This window comes from Manacus candei, unplaced genomic scaffold (genome assembly GCF_025592945.1).
Source record: "Manacus candei isolate 608988 ecotype Guabito, Panama unplaced genomic scaffold, ASM2559294v1 h1tg000017l, whole genome shotgun sequence".
NCBI classification, from domain to species: domain Eukaryota; kingdom Metazoa; phylum Chordata; class Aves; order Passeriformes; family Pipridae; genus Manacus; species Manacus candei.
Window position 1 is genome coordinate 22,797,110 of NW_026138065.1, and position 13,662 is coordinate 22,810,771.

General features: G+C 35.5%; 1 protein-coding gene across 2 annotated transcripts in view; it reads left to right on the forward strand.

Moving 5' to 3' along the window:
- Positions 1 to 13,662, forward strand: part of SPATA17 (spermatogenesis associated 17) — an 88,907-nt gene that overhangs the window by 55,406 nt on the left and 19,839 nt on the right. For both annotated transcript variants that reach the window (XM_051782988.1, XM_051782987.1), the window contains 2 exons: positions 2,815 to 2,966; positions 11,825 to 11,966. In XM_051782988.1, the coding sequence (XP_051638948.1) occupies positions 2,815 to 2,966; positions 11,825 to 11,966 (294 nt within the window). The remainder of the gene's footprint in view (positions 1 to 2,814; positions 2,967 to 11,824; positions 11,967 to 13,662) is intronic.

Here is a 13,662-nt window from a genome sequence, read left to right on the forward strand (position 1 = left end):
TTTTGGCACCAAGCTTCTTTTTCTAATATCAATCTGGCTCACTCTGAGTCACTAGTTACTTTCTTTGAGGTATCTAAAATTTTTATTGCTTGTATTTTTTATGAGGATGTCAATTGTATATGTTTAAAAGAAAAAAAAAACAAGCTATCTTCCAGTTTTCTCTTCGGGAAATGGATATGTACCATTTTATAGGTAAGCTCTGTGTGTATAAGATAGTGCATTTAAAAGAAAAGTTTTAATGATGCTTATACATTGGTTAGATCTATCATTTTTATTACTGAGTTCACTAGAATTACAGTTTCATGGAAACACTGATAATGCTAAAATTAGTCATGTATTCATTAAAAAGCATTAATAACAAAAAGCACATTACCATTTTTAGGAGATTTTTTGCATGCTATTAGATGTTCTGGAATGGAGAACAATGAAGAATGCATAATTTCATGATGATCATATTTTTTATCATGAGTTCCTGATTTTATGGTAAAGTAGTAAGAATGCTGATCTGCTTAGCCTTTATTTGGCAGACCAATTGCTATTAAGAAGATTTATGCTACTCACTACAAATTCCAAATAGAGTTGCACCCTGAGTTGCTTTCAGGGTGCAGACTGTTGGTTGCCTCCTTCCCTTCCTTTCCTAGCCTGACCTCCTCAGGAAAATTTCCATTTTGAAGTGGGATGCCTGAAATGCTTGCAAGCATTGTCAATTTGAAAACATTTTTAAGCACCATTCTACTGCAGTTTCCACAAATCTTGAAGTTAATCTTGTAAAATGAAAATAGATAAATGGAATTTTTAGAGGTCTTGTCATTTAAGATACATTACTTGGGTGCCTATTGCTAGGTAAGTTTCTTCAAAGAGATGAATCAGAGAAATGGATAATTGTGCAGGGAATGTTTAGAATTATGTCAGTATTCTAATATATATACCCTGCTTTCATTAGTGATGACGCAGCTTTATTTGAGAGACCTTTGCTTAGTTGCACTCTTTCCTCCCTCCTTCCATTAGCAGTTTCATTTGAACTATGGACTGATGGTTTTGTTTTGTTTTCATCTAACCCCTAATTAGGTCTTAGAAATTAAAGCTGGAGAAAAACCCTTGCTTGGATGTCTGATTTGGCCCTTACCCTGGTGGCATATGAGTCAATATTTTGCAGTGAGGAAATGATGCAATATTCTGAAAGACTACATTTAAAAGCAAACATATTTATCTTAATATTGTTTGATAATAGTACTTTCCTTTCTTCTTTCCTCCATATATCCACTTACTGCAAACATCTTGCAATAAAGAGCATTCCTTTTTAATAATAAATTTTAAACTTATTTTATAACTTGCTCGTCAGATTATGTATTACTACGTAATGCTATTACTAGATTTAGTGACCTGTTCTAGTATTGACTGTTCTCACAGGAGGTAACACTTTTCATTCTGTTTTTAAAGACTTATTGTGTTCTTTTTAAATGAATGTATCTTTTCACCCAAACTTAGAAAGCAGAAGCAAGAGGATATCTGCAAGAAGTGTAAATATTATGCTTATTTTCTTACTGGGACCTTTTAAAAGATCTCAAAATCTTGGTGCTGTGCCTTTAAAAAGTAAAGTTCCAATAAAAATCCATTAACTACTTTCAAATATAGCAATCCTCCTGTCCAGCTGTGAAAAGTACTAGATGATACTTATTTGCCATTTGTGTTATTTACGGTCCATGACTTTTATGGTAACTGGTTCCTATTATTGGTTTCTATTAATGTAAAACATAAGTGAACATAAATGAGGCGTGAATCATTTCTTTTTATTAGCCCCACAGTCTTCACTCAGTGCTTGCAGTAACTCCAGCTGTGACTTGTTAGTGATAACCTATTTAAAGAAGGATATCTTTAAGAATAAAGGCTGTGATTAGAATTCTTTGTCTGTTCATAGTTTCAGAAGGTTTCACTAGTTCATTGCAAGATCAACAATGATGAAAATAAAAATTAATTAGTAATACTTCTAAATCCAGGGTTGCCACTAAACTGTCCTGAGTGTAACATGGCACTAATTATACTCCAAGTAAGTTCTTACGGCTTAATACTTAAAGCAAGATATATAGGATATGTCACTTCAGCAGCACAGGAGAGGACTTCCTGCTGCTATTTATCCATGTTGTTAAATGCCAGATTCTGATATAACCAGTTATTAAATAGTATACTCTGGAAAAAGACATATATGTGTATTTTTTTAAGAATAATGAAATTAATGTAATTAGACTTTTCAAAAACGGACTATAGACCTGTATTACTGAATTCATTAATTTGAATTGTATTAGAAGAATTATATCTTAAGTAATGTATTAAGTTCTCTTACAGATAGCTTTATAATTAAATTGAAAAGAGCATGTTCTTTAAGGTCAAATATTATTTGTCCTGTGGAAAGAAAAAGACGTAAGCTATCTGCTTAAGCAGAATCTAGATACGGTTAATACTCATGTGTCAGATTTTATTTCACTGATATTTTTTTCTAAGGAAAAACTTAAGTTTTCCTAATCAATTCTAACAATATATTGTTTTAAAATAGCAAGTGTTTGTTAGTAGCTCAATAAATTTGTGGTGCACGTTTCTCATTCTCTCATTGGAGCTCCAGAGTATGTTATCAACCTCTCTGTTATCTGTTAGTCTCTATCAAAATGAACTGCTTTAATTATTTTTGAAGAAAAGTCTCACTACACTTCCCAGGCATTCTGTGTCCTCTTTCATCAGTGATGTGCCATGAATAAAAGACGGAAAGAAAAGAACTGTAACCCCACAATAAAACACTTTACATTATCCTACACCTTTCAGGGGCCTTTCCGCGATACCGCTGAAGTATTGTGGCAGCGCTACAAGCCTTTGGAACCAACCTTGCGAGTGGCAGAATCAATCAATTCACCACTGGAGAAGGCCAGAGAGGGAATAAAAAGGGAGGAATGGAGAAATCCTATACATGACAATGAGTAAGTTCTTTGTTTTTTTTCTTATATTGTTATGAGAATGTTTTCTTTATTCCATTGCTTTCAGAAACCTTTCATACCTGACAAAATGAAATGTCAAACCTGACAGCTTACTAGCAAACATTCTATGTACATACTTCTAAATTCTGTGTCCTTAGATTATAAACTGCTCAGGGCAGAGACCCTATCTTGTAATTGTGTGACATGTGCCATCCATATCTATGAATCTGTAGAAGAACTTGTAATAATACCATGTGATGCAACAGATGCGTTTAATGGGAAATAAGAAAACAAATGCAAATTCTGTTTTGCCACATACACCTTGCCAAGGAAAAAATACTGTTTCAATCTTCGTATTCAGGGAGCTTACTGGTTATGGGAGGAAAAAATGGTGTTGCATGCCAATGAGACTTGTTTTCTCTCCCAGTAGAGTACCACAGCTCACTTGGAAGGGGAGGGAACATATGTCGCACGTGTTAGAACATGATACAAAAACTGTAATCATCTTTGAAGCAGCTTGATTTCCTAAGCCACAGTATCTGTAATAGTGTCAGACAGGCCAGTTCTTTTCCATAAAATCCCAAATACAGGCATAATCCGTCCCAAAAGATTAAAGCTTCTATCCCAAAAGACTTAAAGCTATTGCCAACATTTTTCCAATTTTTTTTTTCTTTAATCATGGTGGAACTCTTTTGTCCAATCATAATAAATCACCTTCTCTGGCTTCGTAGTTAAAAAAATTACGTTTTGTCATCTTTTCCCTTGAATTCACTGCTCTTGGCAATCCCTTGACCCTTTAATACCAGAATTCAGGACAGAGAGGAACCACTTTTCCTCATGAGCAGTCTGTGATCCACTGATTCACTGGCACAAATGCTTTGCTGTCTTTGATCTGTTTTATGCTTTTTTGTCAGCTCCATATTGCTAAGTGTCAGCTTCAGGACTGGGACTTAAGAATGCCAGAAACAATTGTGTTTATATGGTTTACCTTCTACATTTTTATTGGAGCATAATTTTCCCCAATTTAATATTAATAGTGTCTTTGAATGAATATTCTACTCAAAAATAGTTTTGAAAGAAAAAAAGTCTCTTGATTTGGCTACTTTTTCACTTCCAGGCAATGTTTTTTGCTTGTGGCATTTTGGGTTATTTTTTAATATTTGGTATCAAAACTTAGCTATAACACTTTTTATTCCTTTCATACCAAAACCATAACTGAGTTCACTTACAAGTAAAAGTGTACTTCCTTTTTCTATTCCTTTCTGTATTCTTTCATGTACTGGGGTGAGGAGGAAGCAGTTTAACTTTCACATCTCAGCTTAAATCTGTGCTTTTTTTTTTTTTCATTTTTATATCTGGCTTCTGCCAGTGAAATTTAAAAGAACTCCAAGTACTAGGTAGTAATTAATGTTCTCATTTGAAGTGGGTTTTTTTCACTGAATAAGTTTTGACTTATGGATTCCAAGGGAGGATGGATGATGTCCTCCATTTTTAGGCATGGCTATGTTGCCCAGTCTTTATTTGATGAGGTTTACCCCAGTAAACTGTGTCAACAGTTTCAGAAGGTCAGATCTTGTAATAAATACTTCACCGACTCTTCAATAAGTGAATCGTGAAGCTTTGGTCTTGTACAGTTTAAATTTGGAGCCTCCAACTTTGACAGATTTTACATGATATGCGGTCTTTATTTACCCTATGGGTAAGGAAGCATTTAATGCCATCCTTAATGCACAGAAGCAATGTCCTAACAATCAATGATTCTCAGCTTCATGCACACTAAATGCATAGTGTATTATACATTTTCAGGCTGCGATCATTCCATTTGTGCTTCATATTCAATCAACCATGCAAGGGTCACATCTGTAACCTTGAAAAGGTGATGACAGAGTTGCAGGTCATCATCAGGACTAATGCTCACTAGTAATGCTGCAGCTGCTGTGTGGGATGTTGGTCTCAAGGGAGGAGTCAGCAAAGGGTTACTCAGATTCTACAGTAGTTTTTTCTCAGCACTGTCTATTATGAATTGACAAATTTCTGTCTTTTTCTATGTAATTGTGTACTTTGGGACTTTATTTCTTCCTGGTAGTGCTTCCTATGCTGATTATTCTTCTATTTTAGAAAATAAGGAGAGAATGAGCAGCGAAAGTATGTGGCATTTGTTGAGAAAACTTGTGTTTGCATAAAATGACAAACTAAATCCTCTATATGTATATTTCCAGAGTGAGTATTATCAGAGAGATTGTTGCCGTGTATCTGCAATTTTCAACAACATTCAGAATTCCCACACGCCTCTGATTATCAGAGTTCTTTAAAGTGGTTGTTTATAGGGTGATAGGATGAGTGTTGCAAGCTCTGAGAAACTTCTTGCTTCTGATAAAATGCAGAAATATTTGAAAAAGCTGTGAGAGTTTGAGGTAGGCAGAAGCAGTACAAACGGAACCAAGAGAGAATGCTGTACTTACATAAAGCAACTGCTGGAATTTGCTGTTCTGTAATGAAAGAGCAACTGGGTAATCTAGCCTAATAAGAATGATTTCTTTTTCTCGTGTAATTGAAGCTGCTGCTGCCTTATTGTGCTATTTTTCATACAAATGATTTCCCCCTCCACTTGGATAGGAATGACAATTGTACTCCTTCGGGATGGCCACTTAATAAACTAGTGTCTAGTTTGAGACACCAACTGCTGGATCCAGCAGATTTAGATCACTAAGCATGAAAAGTTCTTTACTCAGTTGCGTGCAGCTGCATGCTGGCCTAATTTTCCAGAGAACAAAAATGTAAATTATTTTCATTAACTTTGCTGAAATCTGTCTCATGTAATATGCCTCATGCTTCAAAGTATACTGTTAAACATCTTTATGAAGTCAACAAACATCAGAATGAGATGCAATGTGGTGATAGCAATAGTGTAAGGCTTAGGTTTCCTGATTTATTGTAGTCTTCTGGTGTGACATGAGGCACGTCATCTCAGCTTCTGGCTATGTCTGTGCTCAGCGCTGTACTGGAGATACAGAACCTAGTCCTGATCACTGGTTCACTCGTGTGCAGCAGAGTGCAATGTTTGCACACCCTCCCTCTCACATGCTGGGTGAATATTGCAGCACCAAGCTCCTCATGGGCTTACTCTCAGCAAGACTGTGCTTTCCTTTAGAAGCAGCTTAGGTGCTTCTGTGCTACTCAGTGCTGTGCATGAAAGGTATTTACAGGGAAATTTACAGTGACCTAAATAAGCTCTGTACTTGGAGAGCAACAGTGTTATAAGCTGCCTGGTATTAATGGTAAGAAAATTTAAAAAACAAGTGACATTAAGATTTAGGAATTTAAAAAGTCTTTTAATTTCTAGAGTTATAAAATCTTTTACTGTATTTCTGACAGCTGCAGTGAAAATGGCTACTACATTTTATGTCATACAAATACAACACATCTGAAAACTTTTTTCAAATCATACTTAGTTTTTCATATGCTTTGCAACTTCAGCAATTTGCATATTTTCCGGACTGTTATTGTATTATGATAAACAGGGATTATCATATATTTTCAGATAATGTTTTCTTAACAATTCAACTTCTATTTGTAACTCTTCCATTTATTTTAATTACTAGCACAGTGTGCAACATTTATTAATCAGCAGAGTCTTTTTAAGTTAAAATACTAAATTAGCTAACCCCATTAACACAGAATACTCCAAACAAGCAGTAATAGGAGAGGTAGTTACTGTGCAAATCGTATTATACATGCGGGTGCTCTAGGGCACAGTTAAGCATGATTACCCTCTTTTGATCCAGTATTCCTCTGCTTCTTCCAGCTAATTTCCACTGGAAATTTACAAAGTAGCGCCTTCATTTTTCCATCTTAATTTTTCTAATGAAGTTCTGGTACTTTATAACACTGGGGATGCAGATAATAAGTCTGTGTATAATTAAGAAGTTGCAGAATTTGCTGCAGAAGAGATCTCTTTTACTTCCTAAAAGAACTAGACTATGGTTTTATTTTCCACTGTACATTATCACAGACAGGGGTTAAGTAAAAATAGCCAGAGGATTCTTAGATTTACTGATGTTATGATAAAAGTGATTGATAGTTTATTGAAAAGGTATGTATTTAGTATATTACCAGAAACAGTATTTGTAATAATGCACCCAAGTAAGTTTCTTATGGCAAAAAGAATGCACTAAAGATAATGTGACTAGATATGTTAAGTAAAATGTTCTGTCTTTATTTTTGTATCTAACACTTTGATTTTAATATGCACTCATTATAAACTAAATAATGGCTGACTTGCTGCAATTGTTTTGCTATGGAAAACCATTATGCTTCTTTCTTTGTACCCTGAGTGAAAAGATAGACACTGTTGGATTTGATGAAAAAATTGCTTCAGGTATGATCCAAATTTGAAAGCTTAAAATTAATTTCATGTTTTATTAAAGAAAAAAAGAAGAAGATAAAGTATTCCCAGATTCCCAGTAGAGAAACATGGTTTGTGTGGAGCTAATTGTTCGTGGAGTTCTTTAAAGGGAGATGAAATTGTTTGATTTGAATTAAATCAAGGCAACAAGGAATTGAATTGCTATTGTGTAGAAACACTTTAGATAAAAATTTAACAACACTGTCACACAGAGAGTTAATATTTTGGTGGTATTTTTACTACTAGATTATAAAAATGTACAGTACCAACAAATGTGAAAGTTTGAAAGACTACATAAGCAGTATTCAGGGTTTTATATTTCTTACTGTGCCCTGGTAGTGTAGTGTGTGTGGGAGCCTAGCGGTAGATCTGACAGTTCTTTCTCAGCAGCCTGAGTATGTTTTGAAGCATTTCTGGAAACAGGATTACATGCTTGCGCTGCTAGACTGCTGGGATCTTGCCTCTTGGGCAGGTTCAGAGAACACGCTGAAGGACCACTCTGTTCTTTTGCTGCCCTTTAAATTCAAGAAAAAGTTACTGCCTCTGTACTGTGTCCCACTGGTAGTTACCATGTAGCGTTGGGACACTGCTGCCCAGCAGTAAATGATGGACCTGACAAATCCTCCTCCCCGTTTGTGCTGCTGTGCTCTCCTCTCACGTTGCTGTAAACTCTGGAAACCAGTACCTGCTGCTGCTTCTGTCATCTCCGTCAATCCAACTGGAAAGCCTTCAGTATCAAACGGGCCTCTTCCATCTCCTGTCACAATAGTAAGAGAGATTGCAATAAAAGAGACAGAATAGAGGGAAGAAATGGTAGGTGAGGAATGCAGGAAGAGAAATCACGGAAGGGGGCATGTTGGGGGGGAAAAGGATTAGAAAGATGAAATTAATAGTAGAAGGAAGGTGCAGGATAGGATGAATGAAGGGAGAGATAAAGTAATTTTTGGTTTTGTTAACAACAAATATCGAGGATGTCTTTGAAATCTAAATACACACCACTAGCAGCTGTCAGGTCCTCCATTGGCTACTAAGTGAGGGCTTCTAGATCTTTTTATGCTAATTAGGTTCAATATAGTGTGGTCCTGGCAACAGTGCAGCTGGTCTTCATTACCAGTGACACTGCCAGCCCTGGTCCTGGTCCTCCTCCCTCAGGTTGTGAATGTGTGATACTGCAATTTGTAGAACCTGAGATAGTTTCTCATTTTTGGTTCCAACTCTTTCCCTCTGTTTTGAATATATTCTTTGGCGCATATCTCATTCAGGCTGTTGTGGTATTTAAAAATAAAATAATTTTTAATTTTTAAATTTATTTCTCCAGGGAAAGTTCACCTCCCACTGAATCATCAACTTTTGGGAAGGCTCAGCTTATACTGACTATGTTTTATGGCATGATAAAATATCTGTGTGGTATTTAATTCTTCTTTGATCCTGCTACTTCTGTCTCTGTCATATGTAATGAAAATCTGTAAGAATTTCTGAATTTTCACCTAAATCACAAGGAAAAGCTGAAATCCAAATGAAGGAATAGTGAGTGAACCTTTGTAGGAAAGAAAACTATTGAAATGTAAACTTGTGCAGTTGATAATGATATCATAACATTGTCTGGATTTAATTTTCTTCTCCTTCCATCACTCTCTTCTGCCACAATCAGACCACATACTGTCATTAATTTTGGGAAAAGCTGTGTCAGGTTTATACACAGAGCTAGAGACCATAATACCATTATTGAAATGTTTTGCAGTGCTATTACTTTTTACTATTATTATTGGTTGTGGGGGTATAATGACTTTTGTATGACTCCCATTAATTTGGTTACCCTGCTTAACACGAAAAATTGTTTAAATTTTTTTAATTAATTGTTCACGTAGAGTAATGAAAAGTCTCACTTACTTTAAACAGACATTGAATTTACAAGCATATGATCCTTTCTTGTAGTTAGAGCATTACTGCTATAAGGATCTTCCCACCTGACTGACTGCAGGATTATAAACAGAAGAAAAAACTTCTACTTGATACCATTACACCCTATTATATTTTTATTTTTTAATTTAAATTTTAATATTTTTTATTGTTCAATGGTCTTCCTTTCATTCCTGTAATTTTTTTTTTACTTAGCCACAGACATACATTCCAGGCTGTGTGGCACATATTCCAGTTAATGCTCTTAGAGGAGATATGCAGCAGAATGCAGAAGAGTGCTTTTGTGCTAAAGTGAATGTAGAACATACTGTTACTTGTGTCTCAAAGTGTTAAAATTTGTGTATTTTTTTGTTCAGAATCATAGTAGAACATACATTACTTTGAGTATTTGTTTGCCAAAAAGACAAATATTAACTGATCCACAGTAAAATCAAAACCTCTATGTAGAAAATTTTATAGGGAAAATTATAATAATTTACTTCTACTTTCCTCAAATTTTTTTTACCATTTTATGTGTAAATTTTACAGACATGGTTTTCATATTAAATTATGAATGCTATGGCTCAACTAAATTCTATGCATATATGGGCAAATCCCTAAACTGCAAGCCTTGTCTTCTCAGCTATCCAATCCCCTGAGAAAGCCAATTTTCTTTCATGTCTGAACAAAAGAAAAATGTACTATTAAAATGCAATTCAGAAGTGATAAAAACTGCAAGTGGAGCAGCCGGCTCACAGCACCTTCAATGTATTCTCTGGGACACTGGGGCCACATTAATTTTTGTGTGTGTGTGATGTCCATCCCATGTGCAAATTAGCATTACAAGTACCGTAATCTGTCTTATGTGAGGGTGTCATTTCCCATGGGTATACACATGCTACTGTAGCTTTGTATTATTTAAAAGTCTGCTAACTCAGTGTTTTCCTTTCACTAACTTTACATGATATTTGTTTGTGGCACTTGATAGAATAAATTGATACAGCTGATAAAATTCTAAATAGTTTCTTTTTATGAACTACAAAGAAAGAAATGTAATTTAGGAAAACACTCTAACAGTTGCTGATGAATCAATTAGTCACAATAAATAATTTTCTGAATCTGTATCAGTTGAGAGACAAAGAAAGTTATTTTAATCCACATTTTTATCAAGAACTTGGTTGACTCCCTAACTCTTATAGGTAGGGACTCTGGATTCTGAAAAACTTTTGGCTGGGGAAACTTTCAGCTGAAAAACTACACCTGTTGTCATGGCAGTTAAATTGGTATTTTAAACTTCTGAAGCATATATTTCCAATTTCACTATATAATATTTTTTCCTGTACTTCTAGAATAAAAAATGCATGTTGTTTTTTCAGAACACCAGCAATTATAAGCTCAATTCTACTTTATAGTAGAATTTTACTTTATAGTAAAATTTACTTTTTCACTCTTGTGACTCTCTTGCAAACTAAAATAGATGTCACTAAGACATCTTTGGAGGGTGTCTTGCAGATCTTGCAGATACTTTATATATAAGACATTTTTCACTTTCCTTCATGCAGTTTGCTCTGGAACCTACCCAGAAAACTTGTAGTTGTCCATGACACTTAGGGACATCCATCTGAAAACCTCTTCCAGCAGGTAGCTGGAGCTTCACTGTTCACTGGTACTGTATAAGCAGGGAGTCCATCATCAGTATGACCAAAGATGAAAGAACCCAACTCTGAATGACTGCTGATTATGACATAATTATAACTTAAGAGTAAAGTACACAATTTGAGAATTCTTGGCTTGGTGGTCTGCCAATATCCGACAGACAATGTGAAAGTTTCTGTTCTGCTAAATGAGAGAATTCTGCTACATTTTAAATTCTAATTTAGAGTTGCTAGATTTTGGTAAATATGGTTTATTTATCTTTGGTTAACAGATGTCAAAAGATGCATACCTGGTTTAAGGTACAGGGAGGATTCTTTATGGTGCAAGTCTGCCTTGGTTTATGCTTATACTGCTGGTATACTTGAAATATTTATGTCCTGAGGGAATGATCAGGTTAAGGTTGTGTGTTGGGAACCTACATGACTTGCCATGTGGATGCAAAGTTCTCCAAAAGTGATATCCATCCTTGTGCGTGGTGAGTGCTTGCCACTGACAGCTGGCACAGACTGCACTGCCTGCTAAGGTTTGAGGGATCAAGATGCAGATCCCAGCAGATTGAACCCTGATCGTTCCTCACGTCACACCAATTGCTAGCGCAGATACAGACAAAGTAATAATCTAGTAACGCAAGTGAACCAAGTTAGATCTTTGTACAGAAAGTCATCATTTTATCCTATTGAAACTCTATATCTCTTTGCTCCAAATTGAACTTGAAAGAAGCCACAGGAGAAATTGCAGTAATCCTCTCACAATACCAAGGGGAAACATTAAGAAGATAGTGAAAAATAGCAGTAACGTGTCTGCACGTCACCTCTTGCAGCGTTGTTATCCAGTATTTACATCCATCCTGTGGCATCTAGAGAAGAGCATAACTGATTTTTAAAATATTCTTGAATTTCAGATTCCTACCATTTTCTTCATATCATAAAAATGAGGATGAGAAGTATGAGCCATCACTTTGTAAGTCAGGCAAATATGTCCGAGAAGCTTATGGAACCAAACATTTCAGAGAAGTATATCCTAATAAGTGGATAGCAGACAAGGTAAGTCACTGCAAAAATCAAAGAATTATTTACTTTTTTAGATGGCTATTTTATTAGAACTAGGTGAATTTGAGTCTGATCCAGAGATCACAGACTCCAATGGGATTCTTTCTAGCATGTTATAAAATCACATAGAGCTGATGTGATGTCAGATTTCCTTGACTCTCTGGTAAGTTCAGTTTGAGGAACTTTAACACCTGTTCTACCTACAAGATCAGAATTTAAGTGCCTGATTAAGTACAGCTTCAGTTATGTACGTTTCACTAAGTTTTGTTCTATTAGTATTGCCTTTTATGATTTAAGAAAGATTGTATATTTACTGTTGGATATCAAGATAAAGCTTCAGGAAATGATGGGAAAACCGGACTAAAACAACAAAGTATTTTACTGCTTACATTCTTTGAAAAAAGTCTTGAAACTAGTGAATAGCTGTTTTTCTCTTAAGATCATCTCATTAAGTTGCTTGCTTTGTCAGGAGCATCTCATATATTTCTGGTTTTGTAGTGCTGCAAGAGGTAATTTTTCTCAGAACATGTTCTAACGTGACTTTGTGTAGTGTTTTGCATTGTGCTTATTTACATTAGGTATCATAATCACATTAAAATTTCCAAGTACAAGAAAGATAATGGACTTTGTGGCTCGGTGCTGCACCCTCTGCCAAGATAGTTAAGGGGACTGCAGCATCTTTTGTAGGAGGAGAGACTGAGACAGCTGGAACTCTTCAGTCTGGAAAGAGAAGGCTCAGAGGAGATCTTATTAAAATGTATAAACATCTGATAGGAGGGAAAGAAGAAGAGGGAGCCCAGCTTCTTTCAGACTAAGTAGTGTCCAGTGACTGGCCAAGAGGCAATGGACAGAAGTGAAGTACATGAAATTCCAGCTGAACACAAGAAAACACTTCTTAAAATTTTTTTTTTCTATTTTTCTGTGGGTGTGACAGAGCACTGGCACAGGTTGCCCAAAGAGGTTGAAGAATCTCTATTCTTGGACATATCCACAGTCCTAGGCAACCTGCTTTAGCTCACTAGGGGGGGCTGTAGGAGGATGATCTCAAGAGGTCTCTTCCAATGTCTATAATTCTGGGATTTTGTAAGATATGATTACGTATTTCCCTGGAAATAGCTTAGCCCCAGCAAATTCCAAGGAATCTTATTTTCAGAAGGAATATTTTTTTATAAAGAATTATTTCTCTAAATTTGAAGCTTTAAAAATGAGCTCAGAGTAAAATTTTGGTATTTTAACATGCATTAATTATACCTCATTGCACATAGAAGTCAATGTTCAAACAAAAGATCTGAATTTGTCTTTCAAAAGCAATGAGTGGAAGATATGACTGGCTGAAGTCCCACAGCATAAGTGTGATATATAAAAAGGACCTAAATGTCTTATTGCTGGTACTCCTCTTGTCCTGTAAAGACTTCCTTTTCTAGTCCTTAGCAGTTCTTGATCAGGCTCAGATGATGATATAAAAAAAAGTAAAGATATTTATACTGTGTATCATGTGACACATATATAAATTATGGGTTTCACTGAAAGAACTAGACTCACTTTACTTGTGATCTTGGATAGATATCAACCTAAATCTCTGGAGGTGAATAGCTGTATACATTAACCCAACATGACATACAGCCTTCCAACCCCAATTCTAAATCAATATGAAGCTTCCATTAGGAGCCGCTTACCCAAACAGAGAGAT